General features: G+C 40.5%; 2 protein-coding genes across 4 annotated transcripts in view; one reads left to right on the top strand and one right to left on the bottom strand.

Moving 5' to 3' along the window:
• Positions 1-310: 310 nt before the first annotated feature.
• BBS12 (Bardet-Biedl syndrome 12) overlaps positions 311-20,017 on the bottom strand; it is a 31,140-nt gene continuing 11,433 nt past the window's right edge. Inside the window, exons 1-2 of one of the 3 annotated variants that reach the window (XM_004386853.2) lie at positions 5,666-5,774; positions 311-2,800 (exon numbers count right to left, since the gene is read on the bottom strand). In XM_004386853.2, coding sequence (XP_004386910.1) covers positions 652-2,790 — 2,139 coding nt within the window. In that variant the 5' untranslated portion in view covers positions 2,791-2,800; positions 5,666-5,774 and the 3' untranslated portion in view covers positions 311-651. Of the gene's footprint in view, positions 2,801-4,658; positions 4,756-5,665; positions 5,775-20,017 lie in introns of those variants that run through there. The other 2 variants (XM_023741153.1, XM_023741152.1) reach the window with 2 other exon arrangements.
• On the top strand, positions 6,051-11,579 carry LOC101342196 (centrin-4). The gene is made up of 5 exons (XM_023741154.1): positions 6,051-6,130; positions 9,677-9,823; positions 10,392-10,520; positions 11,173-11,310; positions 11,490-11,579. Exons 1-5 carry the CDS (start codon positions 6,128-6,130, stop codon positions 11,577-11,579), a joined length of 507 nt encoding a protein of 168 aa, XP_023596922.1. The 5' UTR covers positions 6,051-6,127.

Genomic DNA, 20,017 nt, shown 5'->3' with positions numbered 1-20,017 from the left:
GAATGGATCTGGTAGTGACCAAACCACCTCTATTGATCGGATTAATCATAGTGGCTGACAGCGTGGCATATTCATTTGAAAATTCAAGTTTGACCAAGAAAACGTCAGCCTGAGGGATGGATTGTTGGAAGAGGCTATCACCATAGGCTCTGAGCATCCCTATACTTTTGGGTATGCCAAGAATGCAAGGCCCTGACTGAATTTTACCCAGTTCATGTCTCAGGGTTATGCGCGCAGTGATCAGTGTTGAGGCATAAGGTGAGACATGAGGCAACAACTCCCAAGCTCAGCGTTCCTCTTCTGTAATACAACTCACTGTGTGTGCAGGCTTCCAATCATTGGCCCTTTTCATTGCCCCATAGAACCTAAGGTAATGGGGAACTGACACAAACCAATATGAAGTTATGGCTGCTCCTTTTGCTATGAATAATAAATTCCTTTGTCTCATGTCTTCTGTAGCATTCTATGAAACAGTTAACAGGCAAACTTGCTGGTTTGTAAGTAGGGTAAAATCTCAGTCACTACAGTTATTGACACACAAATTATTCTCTTACTGGTAATTTAACACTTTGGGTACTATAACTAAGCTACTGTTAAATTTATTATTAGCATATTACAAACGACTATTTTTCAAGGATTTAGTCAATAGAACTACAAAAATAAAAAGCCCTCTGATTCCTTTGAATTTATCTGCATGTGTCCGTGTCCTGTGACAATTTCACTGTCTGTCTGAAGTACTAACAGTACCAAATCCAATGCTCGGCGCCACGCCTCAATCTTTGGTGTAACAATGTCATAAACTCTTGGAATCTGCTCCAATTTATTTGAAATGCCTGAATTAAAAACTCCACTATTCAGTTCACTATATTCACTCAAGATGTAAGATGAAGGAGAGCCAGAGTCTATAGCATTTCGTAGATGATGTTGAATGAATGTGCTGGCTTCAAATTCTGATGAGTAACTGGCAGTGTTATACATGAGAGTTGAAAGGTATTTGTGCCATCCATTTGCTAAGCATTTAAGCACAGTTGGCCTGTATAGTGCTAGAGATGAAGCCAGCCAAGAGGAACTATTATGAAGCCATCCTGAATAGGCTTGGTTTCCTTTTTTCAGAGATTGCTCTTCAATAATTTGAAGATGGCTAAGACACAAAAATTCAACTGCACCGCCTCCAATGAAGACCTTTTGCTCTTTTAGAGCATAATACAGACGAGAGGCACAAGTCCAGAACCTGTCTTCTTTGGTTTGCATCTGTGCAGTGACTGGGCCAGTGAACACTGCTGTAACCAAATTAATGCCTTCTGTCTTTAACAAGATTGCCATTCTGTTTTTCTTATCTACAACATCTACGGAAACACTTCTCCAGAAGGTCACATAGACCCCATTGCCCACGCAGTCTTCATTCACTTGTGTAATGTAGGCCACCTGTACTGCTCCGGTAGCCTCTGCAAAAGCCTGCATCACACTGCCATTCACTGACCCAATTACTAAACGTTTACTATACACGCATTTTTCATTTAAGTGGTCAGATACATTTCCTCGTGCCAGGACAAGGTGCACATTGAACTGAGTTAATATCTGTAACACATGATGTGCCCACAGTTCTTCTGTGCTGTCTTGGTTAACCTTCATACTTTCCAACACTGTTTTAATATTTGTAGACTTATTAAATCCCAGGTGGCGATAATTCTCTGTAAGGTCACCTTGAACGAGAACTACCCGGACAGGCTGATCCTTCAATTCCTTGATCAGAGCAGTACTAGATATTGATGCAAGAGTGATATATCCTGGACAGACACAAGTAGAAGTTTCAGGTAAACCTGGCAAACAGCAAGTGAAGATTCTTGAAACGTCAAACATGAACGGCAGGGAACAGCTACCTTGTTGCATACACGCATTTTGATACTGCAGCCGTACTGCTGCTTCTACTAATTTCATGCTGCTGTGATCACCGTGACTCAAACCCACTGCCAACTCTACCAAATCATTACAACTGTAAGTTTTGGAAGTAGCTGCACTAGGTTGTTCTAGTCCATCTGGTTTGCTTACCCAATGATTATTATCTGTGCTATTAAAATGCCTACTGTGGGTTAGTATTGACTTTCTGCAGCTGGTATCTGCAAGCCGACTGTTAATCAGAGTTTGCAGAGTTTGTGATGCGTCTTTATTTGCTTCAACCTTAGCCTGAAGTCTGAAGAGTTTACATGATTTAACAGGTCTCCCAGAGAGACTGTAAATGGTCATTGATTGAGAGACATCTTTGAGTTCATGGTCCTTCTGTATCAAACCAGTATCTGAAGGGATCTGTAGAAAAGGGCACAAATTGACACTTGGTGTTTCAAAACCAGAAAATGTATTTGTGTTGTCTACATGGTCAAATAGATTATGGATAGGTACTTGAAGGGAAACCACCTCTTCACTGCAAGAGTTCAAGCCTTCTGACATTACTGATACTATTACTGGAATCGGGACACCCAGATGAAGACATTCTTCAACAGCACTGCTCCATGCACCAACAAAAAACAAAAGAGTATTGGTTCCAGTTCCATATGTGTCATTGTGTGCTTGAACTGCTTCATTGAGAAGCTGTCCCACTGCACTAGTTAAATCCAAACTTTCAAGAAGCCTTACTGGTGAACTGATTAACACACTTTCATGAGACTCTTCATCTATAATAAATTTGGATGATTTTACTGGGCCAAGGAAAGTTCTTCCTGTTTCTGCAAATGACAAAAGCTGCTGAAGTCCCACGTGTCTTCTGTTGTTTATGACCCTGCAAGCCATCACCATGAATCATCTTCTGCAAAAACAATAAAAACTTGGAACTTTAGTGTACTTTATGGTTAAAAATGCCATACAGAAAGAAAAATAAACTATAGTTCCTGACTTTTAAGGAGCTTCTGGAATACACAATTTCTACTAAATGTGGTCGTGCCATGATACAGTATTATAATGATATTAATGATAAAGGTATGGGGGCATAGAGGAGGAGCACTGTCTCAGGCTGGGTTCTCTAAAGGAGCAAAACCAGTTAAGTGCACATATAAACGTATATAGATTTACTTCAAGGAAATGGCTTATGCAATTGTGGAGGCTGGCAAGTCCCAAATCTGTGGGTCAGGTGACAGGCTGGAGACTTCTCCTGACTCACGTGGTTACAGGAGCTGACAAACCCAAAATCTGCAGGTCAGGTGGCAGGCTGAAGGCTTCTCATGTTCCAAGAACCAGAGGTCAGAGGATGACATGATGCAAGGAGGATCAGAAAGAGAGAGCAAGCTTTGCCAGAACATCCATATATACACTGGATGCAGACCACATCCCCAAGGAAACTCTCCTTCTGACTAACTGGCTGCTCACATCAGATCACATGATTACATAAAGCCTGCCAAACCACTGAGAATCATGGCCTAGCCAAGCGGACACATAATATTCACCATCACAAGCACTTATTATAAAAGGGGAAGTGGATAATGCAGGCAGTATGTTTCCAGAAGAAGGCAATCCTTGAGGTGAGTCTTGAAGAACAACTTGAAAGAGTCAGCAAATTGAAGGGGTGATAGTAAATGCAAATACATGCGAAAAAACACCATGTAATGGGGTAACACAAGTAGTTTGGTTTTACAGGAATATAAAGAATGAAAACATGCCATGTTTCTAGTTACTAAACCATGAAAAGTGACTGGGGAAACTGCTTCAAGAATGTACTTTGCACATTTTTCTTGCTCCAACTTCAAAGAAGTAAGTGAGATAAAGCAAAAGACCAGGCAGAACTTAATACTCTTCCTGAACCCACTGTTGGAGAATCCAGTATGATTTTCAGTAAATATAAGGGTGGCACAGTACTTAAGAGCTACGGCTGCTAACCAAAAGGTTGGCAGTTCGAATCCACCAGGCGCTCCTTGGAAACCCTATGGGGCAGTTCTACTGTCCTATACGGTTGCTATGAGTAGGAATCGACTGGACAGCAATGGGTTTTGGGTATGATATTTACTCTACAGAAGGCATTGCTGACCTTTTGGTTAGCAGCCCAACTCTTAACCACTGCTGCCCCCAGGACTCCAGAGAAGGCACTGCAGCAGACATAAAAGGTCCTGACGTGTCTGTTACAAGTTTTAAGAGGCTATCACCTCTTTCATTCCTACCAGGAACTCAGGGCTCTACGCTACCATAGCCCTTGTCCCCTACTCTTTTAGCTGGTCCCTTGTCCAAGGTTGGAGCAGCTACAGCTGCTAATCAAAAGGTTGGCAGTTGGAATCCACCAGTCGCTCCTTGGAAACCCTATGGGGCAGCTCTACTCTGTCCTATAGGGTCGCTATGAGTTGGAATCGACTCAACAGCAATAGGACGGGTTTTCGCCAAGTTCAGGACTGGCCAAAACCATCAGGTCTGACCCTCTGGATAAGAGTTTGCTTTGGTTTACAGCAGTTACACGGGCATCTGCACCTCAGCTGTCAACTGGATTATCACGCTACCTGTGGCCTATTCTAGAGTGAGGATCTACACTTAACGTGGCTGAACAACCGGCCAGATCTCCTTGGTGGGAGAGGGGAGTCTGCAGCAAATAACAACACAGTTGAGTAAAAACTGTCCCCATACCCACTTCCTTCCAACTAGATTGCTGCCCCACGCCCCTCCCATACAGAAATTTTAAAGCCTACCTAGCCAGAGGAGTCCTTGTGTCGTTGTTGTTGTGTGCTCTCCAGTTGATTCCGACTCATAGCGAACCGATGGGACAGAGTAGAACTGCCCCATAGGGTTTCCTAGGCTGAAATCTTTACCAGAGCAAACCGCCATGTCTTTTCTCCTGTGAGATCCTTTGCCGGGTTTGAACCTCTGACCTTTCGGTTAGCCAAGCACTTAAACACTGCACCACCCGGGCTCCTTACAGGAGTCCTTAACCCGTTGCCATCAAGTCGATTCCGACTGATAGAGACCCTATAGGCCAGAGCAGAACTGCGCTATAGGGTTACGAAGGAGCGGCTGGTGGATTCGAACTGCCGACCTTTTGGTTAGCAGTTGAGCTCTTAACCACTATACCACCAAGGCTCCAGAGGAGTGCTTAGGTGGTGCAAATGGTTAAACTCTCGCTCAGCTGCCAACCTAAGGGTTAAAGGTTCAAGTGCACCCAGAGGTGCCTAGGAAGGCCTGGTGATCTACTTCCAAAAAAATAAGCCATTGAGAACTCTATGGAAGACAGTTCTACTCTGATACACGTGGGGGCGCCATGAGTCGGAATCCACTAGTTGGCAACTGGTCAACTGGACCCTGCCAGAATCCCTGCAGTCTATTCCGACTCACAGCGACCCTACAGGACAGAGCAGAACTGCTCCACAGAGTTTCCAAGGACCGCCTGGTGGATTCCAACCTTTTGGTTAGCAGGCGTAGTACTTAACCAGTACACCAGCAGAGTTTCCAACCAGGGATGAGGAGTGGCAAAAAGCCAAGCCCCAGGCACCGTGGAGGTATAATGCCTACGGGCACAGAAAATAATCCCAGCCAGATGATAAAACAAGGTTGGTCAATTCACCTAAAACCTACCAGGCCGGAGATTCTAATCCTTTCCCCAGCTCCAAGAGGTCAGAAAGACAAACAAGAGCTTCCCCCGCACCCCACGTCTTCACCAAGCCTTAGCAGTCGGTGGAGGTGGAAGCACCTCGCTACTAACCTCTCTCTTTTCTCCACTCCCATAGGACGTTGAGTCGGTTCTGGCTGGAACCAAGACCAGGAAGACGCCAAAACGACCAAGCAAAGTGGCCTCCTACCCCGTCCGCAGTTTGCGCATGTGCGAGGGGAGGGGGCAATCTGGCTGAGTCGGTGGGCCTGGTCGCTAAGAAACCAGAGAGGAAAGTTCCGCTTGGGAAAGCCGGGAGCGTCACGCTATTGGTACAGAGTAGGCAGAGGGGGCTGGCCCAAGAACACTTTTCTTTTTGTCTATTGGATGGAGGGTTTGTCAATCAGTAAGGGCAGTTTGGGTGGGTGGGGCTGCGCAGCAGACGTGTGAGAGCGGCCTTAGCAACCGCGTGAGAGCGGCCTTAGCAACCGCTTTGCAGCTGTGAGGATTACTGTTGGGCGGAGCGGCGGGAGGGTGAGGCGGCGCTGGTCCCGGCCGAGTGCGTCGGTTGGGGAGATGGTGAGTGCGAATCTCTAACGTCCTGGTGGGACTGGGCCTGGGGCTGAAGTTTCTCCTCAGAGTAAGGAAGGGATTTTGTTTGGCTTATGAAATGCGTTATTCTTCCCCTTTTCATGATCCGCTGGTGTCGTTAGTAAAGTCTCCGCACGTTGCCACAGAGAAGAGCGGTCCTCCAATTAATTTTTCCCTTCATCTTCCCCATCATTTCGTAGGTTTTTTAGGCTAACTGGCTTCTGCTTGGGAGAGGCAGTCTGGTGGCATTCGTGGATCCCTGTCCTTTTCTTTGAAAGGTTTGTCCCAGGCTAGTGCTCTCTGAAGCTGTTTGCAAAGGGCTTGCAAAGCAGATTTCCCCGCTTGCAGTCTCCTTATTGTGCCCATGCCTTGGTTGGAGTTCATCTGTGTTTATAATGGAACCGGGATTCATCTTTCAGAAGTCTAGAATTTTTATTTTTTAAGTAATTTCCCAGAATGTTAGCTTCAAATTGAGTTGAAAGATATGGAGACCTGTCTCCTTTTAATTATTTTTGAGCACCCCTAGAGGGGCTAATCACGTACAGTGGACACTTTGCTTTCATAATCTGCAAAACAAACGAAACAAAAAACAACCATTGCCCGCAGGTCGATTCCAACTCATAGTGACTGCGTAGAACAGGATAGAACTGCTCTATAGGGTTTCCAAGGGGCAGCTGATGAATTCAAACTGCTGACCTTGTGGTTAGCAGCCGGGTTCTTAACCACTGCAGTACCAGGGCTCCAAGACCCTTGATTATATGGTTTGTGCTCCTTTAGACTTAGAAACAACTGACTTAACATAATTTAAATATCTAGTGATAGGCAACTGTTTCAACAGCGTACTGGCTAACCAGTGGCTTTCATTTACTCCATTATCAATGCTGAATAAATTGACCTATATTTATATAAAGTTTTTCACTTTTCCGGGTGGAGGAAATAAAACCCAAAAGCCAATAAAATAGTTTCAGAACTCTCTCAACTGTTTGCATCTCTAAAAATGTAATTGTTAAATCAAATCAGCTTATATTTTGTTAGAACTTCAAAATCATACAATACTATAATTCACATTTCTAGAATTTAAGATTTTTATTTTATATCATTGTGTTCCTGGCATCTACGAGGTACAAATAAATATTGAATAAATGAAAGAGTGAAGTATAAGTTTTTCCCATACTTGAGAATGAATACCTGTAACACATATATTACAGCTTTTAAATTTAGAAATGAAAAATAAAAGTAGGAATAGTTAGAGTGAGACTTAGCCACAGTTACTTGAAAGAAAAAAAATTTAGTGGAATCTCCATAATAGATTATACAAAGGTTCAGCTTGATCAGAAAATAAGCTTTTAAAACATTATTGTTCAATAAACACTATTGAAGACCTAGCATGTGCTCATTTGGTAGGGTTTCAGATATGACAAAGAAAATGGCCCAGTTCTCAAGTAGCTGCTGTCACAGACTAGTAGGGGAAAAAGAGAAGTAAATAGACCATTACAATAGAGAGTGAAAAGTGCTTTGATAGAGTAGCACAGAACGTTTGTAGGAGCACCTTGGAGAAAATGAAGGTAGAAGGAGATGTGTGAACTTCTTGACCAGGTAAAGATGGGGGAGAGGGCTTTCTTGGCCTAAGGAACAAAGGCCACCAAAGACTGTAGATTCTTGTTGGGAAGCAATTGAGAACCATTGAAAAAGGTACGCCAGAGAATAACACACACAGAGTTGCTTTTTAGGAAAGCAAACACGTAGGGAATGCACTGGGAGGCTGAAGACTGGAGTCAAAGAGACTAAGAAACTTGAAGTGATCCAGGTAGGAAATAGCAGAACTAAGGTAGTTTCAGTAAGGATGGAATGGGAAGGGCAGATTCAAAACCTCTTTAAAAGGCAGGTCTAAAATAAACCGGTCGGAATTTGGATGTGGGGTGAGGAAAAGGGAGGAGTTAAGACTTCTGAAATAATGGATGCCTGTGCTGATAGCACTGGTTAAGAGCTCAGCTGCTAACCAAAAGGTCGACAGTTCGAATCCACCAGCTGCTCCTTGGAAACCCTGTGGGGCCGTTCTGCTCTGTCCTATAGGGTTGCTATGAGACAGAATTGACTCGACGGCAATGAGTTTGTTTTTTTTGTGTGTGTGCTGGTAGTGCTTCAACAAAAGTAAATGGGCATTTAAGGATGCTCATAATAGTAAAAGTGAGACTGTTCAACAGTCTAGTACATATCACTTAGATTCTGTGTTAGAAATAGAAACTACTCTGTAGCTAGAAAGGAATTGAAAACAGAGAATAAGATGCTTAAAAACGAGTGGACTGATGAATGGATAAATAAAATGTAATACATAATACAACGGAATATGACTCAACCATAAGGAGTGATGAAGTCCTGATACAATGCTACCACATGGATGAACCTTGAAAACATTATGCTGAGGGAAAGAAGTCCGTCACCAAGGCTCAAATATTGTGTGACTCTACTTATGTGAATTATCTAGAATAGGCAAGTACACAGAGGTCCAAGTTTATTCGTGGTTACCAGGGGTTGGCGGAAAGCGGTAATGGGGAGTTATTGCTTAGGGGGTATTGAGTTTCTGGAGTGATGAAACCTTTTGGAAATAGGTAGTGGTGAATGCAATTAATGTCACTGAATTGTATACTTAACGATTAAAATGGTAAACTCTTTGTTATATGCATTTTACCACAATAAAATCTTTTTAAAATGTGGGGTGGAGGGAAGAGGGGGAAGAATCCGCAGCTGCCACCCAACTCTTAACACATGTTAAACTGACGGTGTGTACACTGGAATGCAGAGTCCAGTTGTTGCCTCCACACCACTGCTTGTTAACACAAAGCCCGAAACAAGATACTGAAATAAGGCTGCAGAAGAACCCACAACTCTGGCCTTGCTTGCCAGCAGAAAATAGCAAATATCAGCAGGCAGATGGCTTCCATCTTCCAAATGTTAGGTGAATACAGATAACTGATCCAACAGTTATTTCTTATCTAGATCCCTGGAGTAGTTTTTCACCTGGAAAATTGTAGTTTTTCACTTTTCAGTCTCTGCAGTATAGGAATGCATATAAGAAGAAGGTAGGAAAGGATACCATGTTCCAATCGAGCATATCCTACAAAATATGTAAGTTTTATTGTAAGACTTATAGGTATATATGAAAGTAAATATTCCTTAAATGACTGCTTTTCAGATGTACCAAGTACATACCAAGTTGTATTCCAACATAACACCGTCCACTTTTTCCAGCATGCCTTCTTTTGCTGCTTCTCTCCCTCAATAGGCATTAATTTTAAGGAAAAAACCTAAGTGGAAAAACAGGACCAGGCTTTCTATTAAGACATTAATAACAAAAACACAAATGTTAGCAAGGGGAAGGGGGAGATTGTTGAAATTCATTATTTAATAATAAGAAAGAGGATACTTGAATATGTTTACTGATTAGAGTTCATTAGTTCAACATCACTTAGTCTAGTTCTGGCAGCTTTTCCAGTTACATAGTTTAAATTTCACCCACATGTGTTTTTCTTACAGGCATCCAACTACCACACGAGTTTAGACCAATGGAAGAAAAGAGCAGCAAAAATTGAATTGAATGAAACCCAAAAGCAAGAAATTAAAGAGGCCTTTGATTTATTTGATGTTGATGGATCTGGCACCATAGATGTGAAAGAATTGAAGGTTCTGAAATTATTTCTAATTCTAAAATATTTAAAAAGCCATGTTTATTTGTGGCAATCTTTAAATAACAGTAGTTTTCTGAAAGCTTGATGTAAAGTCTCCTCACCACATACACCTGCCCTAGGAATTGTGAAGCATTTTAATCCTATTTTATAAATGAGGAAAATTTGTCCAATAAGCCAAAGCCCAGGGTGTGATGGTGACATACCCTGTGGTACCAAACCCATTGCTGTTGAGTTGATTCTGACTCAGTGACAGAGTAGAACTGCCTTATAGGGTTTCTAAGGCTGTAAATCTTTACGGAAGCAGACTGCCACATCTTTCTCCCATGGATTGGCTGGTGGGTTTGAACAATTAACCTTTCGGTTAGAAGCCGAGTGCTTACCCACTCTGCCACTTGGGCTCCTTCTCCTGTGGCACAGTAGGACTGTAACCTAGGTCTGCTGACCCACTTTCTAGGAGTATGCCCAGTCCATGGTAAAAAAGAGAGAAGCTAGTGTTAATAGATAATCAAGCTAGGAATGAGATCTTGGCAACAATATCGTAATTTATTCGTTTCTTATTCCAGATTGCAATGCGGGCTTTAGGATTTGAACCAAAGAAGGAAGAAATTAAAAAAATGATAGCTGAAATTGACAAAGGAAGAACTGGCACCATTAGTTTTGAAGATTTTTTTGCCATAATGAGTGTGAAAATGGTACAGTAGTGATTTTGCTTTTCAAAGAAATATAGGCAATAGCCTTCTACATTTTGGGGCTGGAGCAATCAGAGGTTTCATAAAGGACAGATTGCAAATGGGTATTTAATGATGAGCGGGCTAGATAGAAATAGCAAGATTAAAGATGAGAACGTATGTTTTCAGGGGGCAATGAGAAGACTTTCCAGTCTGGAGAAGAGGCTTTTTGTTAGGAAATAATGAGGATATATGATAGGATAAAAAAAATGGGGCCATAATCTTGAAGGCTGGAATTCAGCCAACATTTATTGAGTGCCTATTTTTGCCAGACACTATTTTAGGGAGTGTGGAGCTAAAGCATTAAATGAGACAACAAGCTCCCTATTCTCATGGCACTTACATTTTGGGGGATGGATCTGAACTACTGGGGTTAATAAGAGATACAGTCTCTTTACCACCCTGTGCCTCTTTCACTTCAGTAACCCCTGAGCTTAAATATCTTGAGGGCAGATGTGAGGGCATTAGAACAATTGTTAAAAATCAGAGCAGTAGCTGAGCTCACTTACCTGGTATGTTGCTTTCCTGGGCCACAAAGATTTAATAGGTCTAGCTTGATGGAATAAATAAATAAAAGACTAATGACGTTTAGTTGTTTCTTTTTTTTTTTTTAAAGAGTGAAAAAGATGAAAAAGAAGAAATATTGAAGGCTTTCAAATTATTTGATGATGATGATACAGGAAGCATAACACTAAGCAATATCAAGAGGGTTGCTAAGGAACTAGGGGAAAATTTAACCGATGATGAACTTCAGGTAAATTTTGCTTTTTTTTCTGTAGTATGGAACTGTACAAATGTGAGTTAGCATAATTACATTCTTACCTTAGCTGTGCTCATAAATACATTTAAAATAAAATTTGGTTTTAAGTATGTATTTGAATATATCATTATTCCTTTTTAACAGATTTCATATGTTTATATTTTGTTTTACAGGAAATGCTTGATGAAGCTGATCGTGATGGGGATGGAGAAATAAATGAGGAGGAATTTTTGAGAATGATGAAGAAGACCAGTCTTTATTAATACTGTTTCTTTGTTCTTTTCGGAAAATTGTTAACAAATTTGTATTTGTTATGCAGTTCTGTAATTTGATATCTGAATGTATTCATTTTCAATTTTTAGTTTATATGTACAAATTGGTCTTTTGATGTCTAATCCACACGGCAAGTGACATATTTCTGCCAGTATATCGTTACGTCTGTAGCGTCAAGAATCAGAAAATGGAATGACTTCCTTTAACTGTGAATCCAAGAACAGTATTAATTTCAGCTGCTGTTTTTAAAACCTCAAGTTCCAGAGTTAGAAGTTTTTTTTGAGTTTCATGAACTTGGCCCCACATCCAAATAAATTTGGCAAACATGCCATTTCTTTTCCTATTATTTTCCGTTTATGCAACTCTAAAAAACCTGATGAGCATTTGCTTTTTAATCAGTTATTGGAGTATGTAAAGTATTAAATAAAACTGGCAACTATGTTATTTGCTGATTTTCTTACAGTTGTAAAAAAATTCAAAGCAGCACTTGTCCATATTTCCCTCTAAGTTTGACTAGAAGAGGGGGAAAGTTAGCACTTATTTAATGTCTCTATGCTAGGACCGGGGCTGGGAATTTTTCATATTGTGTCAGTTAATGTATAACAACCTCGGAAGCTGATGGTACTAGTGTCATCTTAAATATGAGAAAACTAAAGTTCAGAGAGGTTTTAAAAATTGCTCAATTTCCCATAGATAATAAAACACAATTCCAAATCTTGTATTCTTACTACTCATGCTGCTCCCCTATGGATAAAAACTTTCAGGATAATTAAGTGTACATTTCCTAAGTCATTGTCCTGTCTATGACTCTCTTGTAATTTAACTTACTTTTCTATGAGAGAGCCAAACTTTCTGAAACTGAAGTAATAGTCTTTGGGCAGGAAAGGCTTGTAGAAAATGTAACTTTAAAGGCCCTGCCTTGCACATTTTTAGCTCCAAGTGAAATGCAGACTGGAAGTTTTTGTTTTGTCAACATAAGAGATTTTATTTGCCTGAAGGAAGAATGGCATATGCTCATGGACATTCTTGAGTATTTTCGCAGTATTTTTAATTCCTAATCGTGGTGTTTAGCAGCTGAACTCTTAACCATTGCGCCGCTAGGGCTCCAACATTTTCTAGTCCATTAAAAAAAAAAAAAACCTACTAAACATGCTTCAGTGTGAGAATTTTCGCCTTTAAATTGTCAAAAGATATTTTTAAGTGGGTAATACACTTAAGGAGCCCTGGTGGCAGAGTGGTTAAGAGCTTGGCTGCTAACCAAAAGGTCAGCAGTTCAAATCCACCAGCTGCTCCTTGGAAACCCTGTGGGACAGTTTCTATTCTGTCTTACAGGATCACTATGAGCCTGAATCTACTCAATGGTAATGGTTTTTTTTTTTTTTTTTTTCCAAATACACTTAAAGGAGTTCCCTGAGTGGTGTAAATGGTTAACCACTAGGCTATTAACTGAAAGATTGGAGGTTCAAGTCCACCCAGAGGCACCTTGGAAGAAAGGCCTGGTGATCTACTTCCAAAACATCAAAAAAAGCCCCAAAGCCATTACCATCAAGTCAATTCCAACTCATGGTGACCCCATGTATTACAGAGTAAAATTGCACCCTAAGGTTTTCTTGGCTGTGATCTTTATGGAAGCAGATTGCCAGACCACAGAGCCACTGGGTGGGTTCAGACTGCCAACCTTTAGGCTAGTTGTCAAGTGTAAACCATTTGCACCACCCAGGGACCTTTCTGAAACGTCACAGCCAATGCAAATGCTATAGTGCGCGGTTCTACTCTGAAACACATGGGGTCACCGAGAGTCAGAATCTACTCAATGGCAACTGGTTTAGTGCGCTTAAAAATACACATGAACAAGCTCAAAAAGTTCCAAATAAAAGTCTCTTTGCCATTCAAGCCCCAGTTCGCCCCAGAGACAACTTTTTTTTTTTTTTACGAGTTTATGAATCCTTACACACATGTATCTAGATTTGTTTACACAACTGACAGCATACTACAGGAATAGAGAATTTACTCTGTAAAGTGCATGAATGTATCTCCAAAACCTACAGCAAACATCTTAATGGCAAAATGTTAAAGGCTTTTTTAAAGCCTGTGAGCAGCCATCTAAGATCCTCCACTGGTCTCACTCCTTTGGAAGCAAGGGAGAATGAAGGGAACAGGATACAAGGAAAATATAAGTCCAAAGGACTAATGGACCACAGCTACCAAGGCCTGCACCAGACTGAGTCCAGTACAACTAGATGGTGCCTGGTTACCACCACTGACTGCTCTGACCCGGATCACAACAGAGGGTTCTGGACAGAGCTAGAGAAGGATGTAGAACAAAATTCTAACACACACAAAAAAAGACCAGATATACTGACCTGACAGAGACTGGAGAAACCATGAGAGTATGGCCCCCAGACACCCTTTTAGCTCAGTGGTGAAGTCACTCCCGAGGTTCACCGTTCAGCCGGGGATTGGACAGCCCCATACAACAGAATGGGACTAATGAGGCACAGTAGTCCAGGGACAAGGACTAGAAGGCAGAAGGGGACAGGAAAGCTGGTGATAGGGAACCCAAGGTTGAGTAACGACAGTGTTGACATGTAGTGGGGTTCTTAACCATTGTCATAGGGGAATATGTGTACTGTTTAATGAGAAACTATTCTGTAAACCTTCATCTAAAGTGAGAATAGCAGCACAACTGGAAGAATGTAATTGACGTAACTAAATTGTACATGTAGAAATTTTTGAAATGGTGTATCTTTGGCTATGTACATTTTCACCAAAAAAAAGGTCATCCAAGGCCGAGAAGGGAGCGTATTGACATGTTGTGGGGTTGTCAACTAATGTCATAAAGCAATATGTATACTGACTGTTTAATGAGAAAATATTTGTTCTGTAAGCCTTGTCCTATTCAGCATTATACTGAAGTGCTAGCTAGTGAATAAGGTAAGAAAAAAAAAAAGATTGGAAGGGAAGAAATAAAATCCTCTATTTGCAGATGACATGAAGCATACATAGAAAATGCAAATAATTTATACATTGCTGGATACAAGGTTAGTATGCAAATACAAATAAATACAATTGTATTTTTACAAAGCAGCTATAAGTAGAAAAGTGAACAATTTTAAGGGACTATAGTAGCATTAAAATATAAAAATTCTATGAATAAATCTAATGAAGAAGCATAAGTTTTCTACAGCAAAAACTTTGAAAGAATACTAGAGAAATTAAAGACCTAAATAAATAGAGGAATACTATTATGTGCATAGACCGGAAGACAATATTATAAAAATGTCAGTTCATCCCTTATTGATCTATAAATATAGTGCAATAAAAATCTTAGGAGGCAGTCTTGTGGAACTTGATAAGCTGATTCTAAAATTTATATGGAAGCCCAAGGGGCCAAGACACACACAGAAGGAAAGACAAAATGATAGGACTAGCTCACCCGAATATCAAGACATATTATAGAGGACCAGTGGGATGGAACAAAGTCCTGGAATAGATACACACATATGTGGCATTGATTTAAGACAAAAGTGGCTCTGCAAAGCTGTGGGAAATTTTCATAATAATAAACAATGGTTCTGAGTCAATATATCCACAAGAAACAAAATAAGACATGACCCCTACCTTACACCATACATAACAATCAATTCTCAGTGACTGTTGATCTAGATGTGAAAGACAAAAATATAAAGCTTCTAGGAGATAACATAGGAAAATACCGCCATGACCGTGGGGTAAGATTCTTAATTTGGGCACAAAAAGTACTAACCTTGTGGGAAAACACCGAGAAATTTACCTATGTTATAATTAAGAATTTCTCACCAAAAGAGTGGAAGTGCAAGCTACAAGGTGGAAATATATTTTCAGTAAATACATCTGACTAAATACTTGTTTATAGACCATATAAAGAACTCTTAGAAATCAGTAAGAACAAGACAAGCAACTCTTTTTTTTTTTTTAAATGGGCAAAAGGCTTGAGCAGGCACTTCACAGAAGAGAATATCCAAATGGTCAATAAACATGTGAAGAATTAACATTAGGGAAGTGGTAGAATGAATAACACCCCCCAAAAGATACCACATTCTAATCACTGGAACCTGTGAATGCTACCTTATATGGCAAAAAAGACTTTGCAGATGTGATTAAACTAAGAATCTTGAAGCGGGAGATTATCCTGGATTATCTGGGTGTGCCCTAAATGTAATCACAAGTGTGATACAAGAGAACAGAGGGAGATTTGACACACAAAAGAAGGGAAAGCAATATGACCACAGAGGCCCAGATTAGAATCATGGGACCACAAACCAAGGAATGGCAGCAGCCTCCAGAAGCTGGAAGAAGGAAGGAAGGATTGTCCCCTAGAGCCTCTGGAAGGAGCTCAGTCCTGTCAACACCTTAATCTCAGCCCAGTGAAACTGACTTCATACTTCTGGCCTCCAGAACTGTGAGAGAACAACTTTCTGTTGTTTTAAGCCACCAAGTTTGAGGTAATTTGTTGCAGCAGCCACAGGAAATTAATGCAAGGAAAACGCAAATTAATGTCACAATAAGATATAGACTATAAATGCACCAAAAACCAAACCTGTTACTGTCGAGTTGATTCCGACTCATAGCGACCCTCTGTCCTCATAGGGCAGAGCAGAACTAGCCTCATAGGGTTTCCAAGGAGCACCTGGTGGATTCGAACTGCCGAACTTTTGGTTAGCGGCTAAGCTCTTAACCACTGCACCACTAGGGCTCAGTAAATTCAGCAGAACAGCTAAAATTAACCACCAAAACTAATTAGCTAAAACTAGCCCCATGTGTGTCAGAGTAGAACTGTGCTCCATAGGGTTTTCAATGGCTAATTTTTCAGAAGTAGATCACTAGGTCTTTCTTCCAAGGTACCTCTGGGTGAGCTTGAACCTTTGACCTTTTGATTAGCAGCCGAGTGCGTTAACCATTTGGACTGCCCAGGGACTCCTCTAAAATTCCACATTATCTGTGTAAATGATACAAAATCATGATGTCTGACAGTGCGGAAATTAATGTTATAAAAGCTTTTTTATTGAAGTGCAACAGACACACAGATGCACAAGCCAAATGAATAGCTCATTGCATTCTAAAGCACAGTTCCTCTCTGACACACATGGGGTTAGTTTTAGATACTTAGATTTGGTGGTTAGTTTTAGCTATTCTGGTGAGTTTATAGTGCTAAAATAACTGGTAATTCCAAGTGTTAGTGAGAATGCAAAACAATGGGAATTCTAAAATACTGCTGTTGGGAGCGTAAATTGCTTCACCTACTTTGAAAACAGTTGGCAATTATTCAATAAAGTTGAATATACGCATATACTGTGACTAGTAAATTTCTTCTTAGGTACATACACAACCAAAGTGTGCACACTTGTGCACCACAAGACATGTCAAAGTATTCATGGAAGAATTATTCATAATAGCCAGAAACACTCTAAACACTGTGAATGTCTATCAACAGTAGAATGTATAAATAAATTGATGCATATTGATATAAAACTCATTGCCGTCGAGTCGATTCCAACTCATAGTCACCCTATAGGACAGAGTAGAACTGCCCCATAGGGTTTCCAAGGAGTGCCTGGTGGATTTGAACTGCCGACCTTTTGGTTAGCGGCTAAGTTCTTAACCACTACGCAACCAGGGTTTCCATATATTCACCTAGCAAATATTATATAATGTTATTGTTGTTGTTACGTGCCGTAAAGTCAGTTCCAACTCATAGCGACCCTATGTACAACAGAACGAAACACTGACCCGTCCTGCACCATCCCCACAATTGTCCTTATGTTGGATCCCATTGTTGTAGCCACTGTGTCAATCCATCTCCTTCAGGGTTTTCCTCTTTTTCAATGACCCTGTACTTCACCAAGCATGATGTCCTTCTCCAGGGACTGATCCCTTCTGATAACATGTTCAAAGTATGTGAGATGTACTTTTGCCGTCTTTGCTTATAAGGAGCATTCTGGCTGTACTTCTTCCAAGATGGATTTGTTCGTTCTTTTGGCAGTCCACAGTATACTCAATATTCTTTGCCAACACTGCAATTCAAAGGCATCAATTCTTCTTTGGTCTTCCTTATTCATTGGCCAGCTTTCGCATGCGTATGAGGAGATTAAAAACACCATGGCTTGGATAAGGGGCATCTTAGCCTTCAAGGTGACATCTTTCTTTTCAACACTTTAAAGAGGCCTTTTGCAGCAGATGTGCCCAATACAATTTTTCATTTGATTTCTTGACTGCTACTTCCATGGACGTTGATTGTGGATCCAAGTAAAATGAAATCCTTGACAACTTCAATCTTTTCTCTGTTTATCTTGATGTTGCTTATTGGACAGTTGTGAGGATTTTTGTTTTCTTTATGTTTAGGTGTGGTCTTTGATCGTCATCAGTAAGTGCTTCAAGTCCTCTTCACTTTCAGCAAGCAAGGTTGTGTCATCTGCATATCGAAGGTTGTTAATGAGCCTTCCTCCAATCCTGATGCCTCATTCTTCTTCACATAGTCCAGCTTCTTGGATTATTTGCTCAGCATACAGATTGAATAGGTATGGCAAAAGGATACAACCCTGACGCACACCTTTTCTGACTTTATACCATGCAGTATCCCTTTGTTCTGTTAGAATGACTGCCTCTTGATCTATGTACAGGTTGCTCATGAGCACAATTAAATGTTCTGGAATTCCCATTCTTCACAATGTTATCCATAATTTGTTATGATCCACACAGTCGAATGCCTTTGCATAGTCAATAAAGCACAGGTAAACATCTTCCTAGTATTCTCTGCTTTCAGCCAGGATCCATCTGACATCAGCAATGATATCCCTGGTTCCACATCCTCAGCTGAATCCAGCCTGAATTTCTGGCAGTTCCTTGCCAATATACTGCTGCAGCCACTTTTGAATGATCTTCAGCAAAATTTTATTTGTGTGTGATATTAATGATATGGTTTGATAATTTCCACATTTGGTTGGATCACCTTTCTTGGGAATAGGTAAAAATATGGCTCTCTTCCAGTCTTTTGGCCAGGTAGCTCTCTTCCAAATTTCTTGGCATAGACAAGTGAGCACTTCCAGCACTGCATCTGTTTGTTGAAACGTCTCAATTGGCATTCCATCAGTTCCTTGAGACTTGTTTTTCACCAATGCCTTCATTGCAGCTTGGACTTCTTCCTTCAGTACCATCGGTTCCTAGTCATATGCTACCTCCTGAAATGGTTGAACATCGACCAGTTCTTTTTGGTATAATGACTCGGTGTATTCCTTCCATCTTCTTTTGATACTTCCTGCATCGTTTAATATTTTCCCTGTAGAATCCTTCACTATTGCAACTTGAGGCTTGAATTTTTAGTTCAGTTCTTTTAGTGTGTTCTTCCCTTTTGGTTTTCTGTCTCCAGCTCTTTGCACATGTCATTATAATACCTTACTTTATCTTCTCGAGTCACCGTTTGAAATCTTCTGTTCAGCTCTTTTACTTCATCATTTCTTCCTTTTTCTTTAGTTACTCAACGTTCACGAGCAAGTTTCAGAGTCTCTTCTGACATCCATTTTGGTCTTTTCTTTCTTTCTTGTCTTTTTAATGACTTCTTGCTTTCTTCATGTATGATGTCCTTGATGTCATTCCACAACTCGTCCGGTCTTTGGGCATTAGTGCTCAGTGTGTCAAATCCATTCTTGAGATGGTCTCTAAATTCAGGTGGGATATACTCAAGGTTGACTTTGGCTCTCGTGGACTTGTTCTAATTTTCTTCGGTTTCAAGTTGAACTTGCCTATGAGCAGCTGATGGTCTGTTCCGCAGTTGGCCCTGGCCTTGTTCTGACTGATAATATTAAACTTTTCCATCATCTCTTTCCACAGATGTAGTCGATTTGATTCCTGTGTATTCCATCTGATGAGGTCCACATGTGTAGTCACCACTTATGCTGGTGAAAAAGATATATACAATGAAGAAGTCATTGGTCTTGCAAAGTTCTGTCATGCAATCTCCGGCATCGTTTCTAACACCAAGGCCATATTTTCCAACTACCTGTCCTTCTTCTTTGTTTCCAACTTTTGCATTCCAATCACCAGTAATTATCAATGCATCCTGATTGCATGTTCAATCAATTTCAGAATGCAGAAGCTGGTAAAAATCTTCAATTTCTTCATCTTTGGCCTTAGTGGTTGGTGCGTAAATTTGAATAATAATAGTATTAACTGCTCTTCCTTATAGGTATATGGATATTGTCCTATCACTGACAGTGTTGTACTTCAGGATAGATCTTGAAATGTTCTTTTTAATGATGAATGTAATGTCATTCCTCTTCAAGTTATCATTTCTGGCATAGTAGACCATATGATTGAATCAAAATGGCCGATACCAGTCCATTCCAGCTAACTAATGCCTAGGATATTAATGCTTATGTGTTCCATTTCATTT

The sequence above is a fragment of the Trichechus manatus genome, unplaced genomic scaffold, assembly GCF_000243295.1.
Source record: "Trichechus manatus latirostris isolate Lorelei unplaced genomic scaffold, TriManLat1.0 scaffold00174, whole genome shotgun sequence".
In the NCBI taxonomy this organism is placed as follows: Eukaryota; Metazoa; Chordata; class Mammalia; order Sirenia; family Trichechidae; genus Trichechus; species Trichechus manatus.
The sequence above is the reverse complement of the archived record's forward strand: the minus strand, read 5'-3'. Positions and strand labels throughout refer to the sequence as shown.

Coding starts and splice junctions, on each gene's coding strand:
- LOC101342196 (XM_023741154.1), top strand. Junction 9,824..10,391: donor TAGATGTGAAAGAATTGAAG/GTTCTGAAATTA, acceptor TTCTTATTCCAG/ATTGCAATGCGGGCTTTAGG. Junction 10,521..11,172: donor CCATAATGAGTGTGAAAATG/GTACAGTAGTGA, acceptor TTTTTTTTAAAG/AGTGAAAAAGATGAAAAAGA.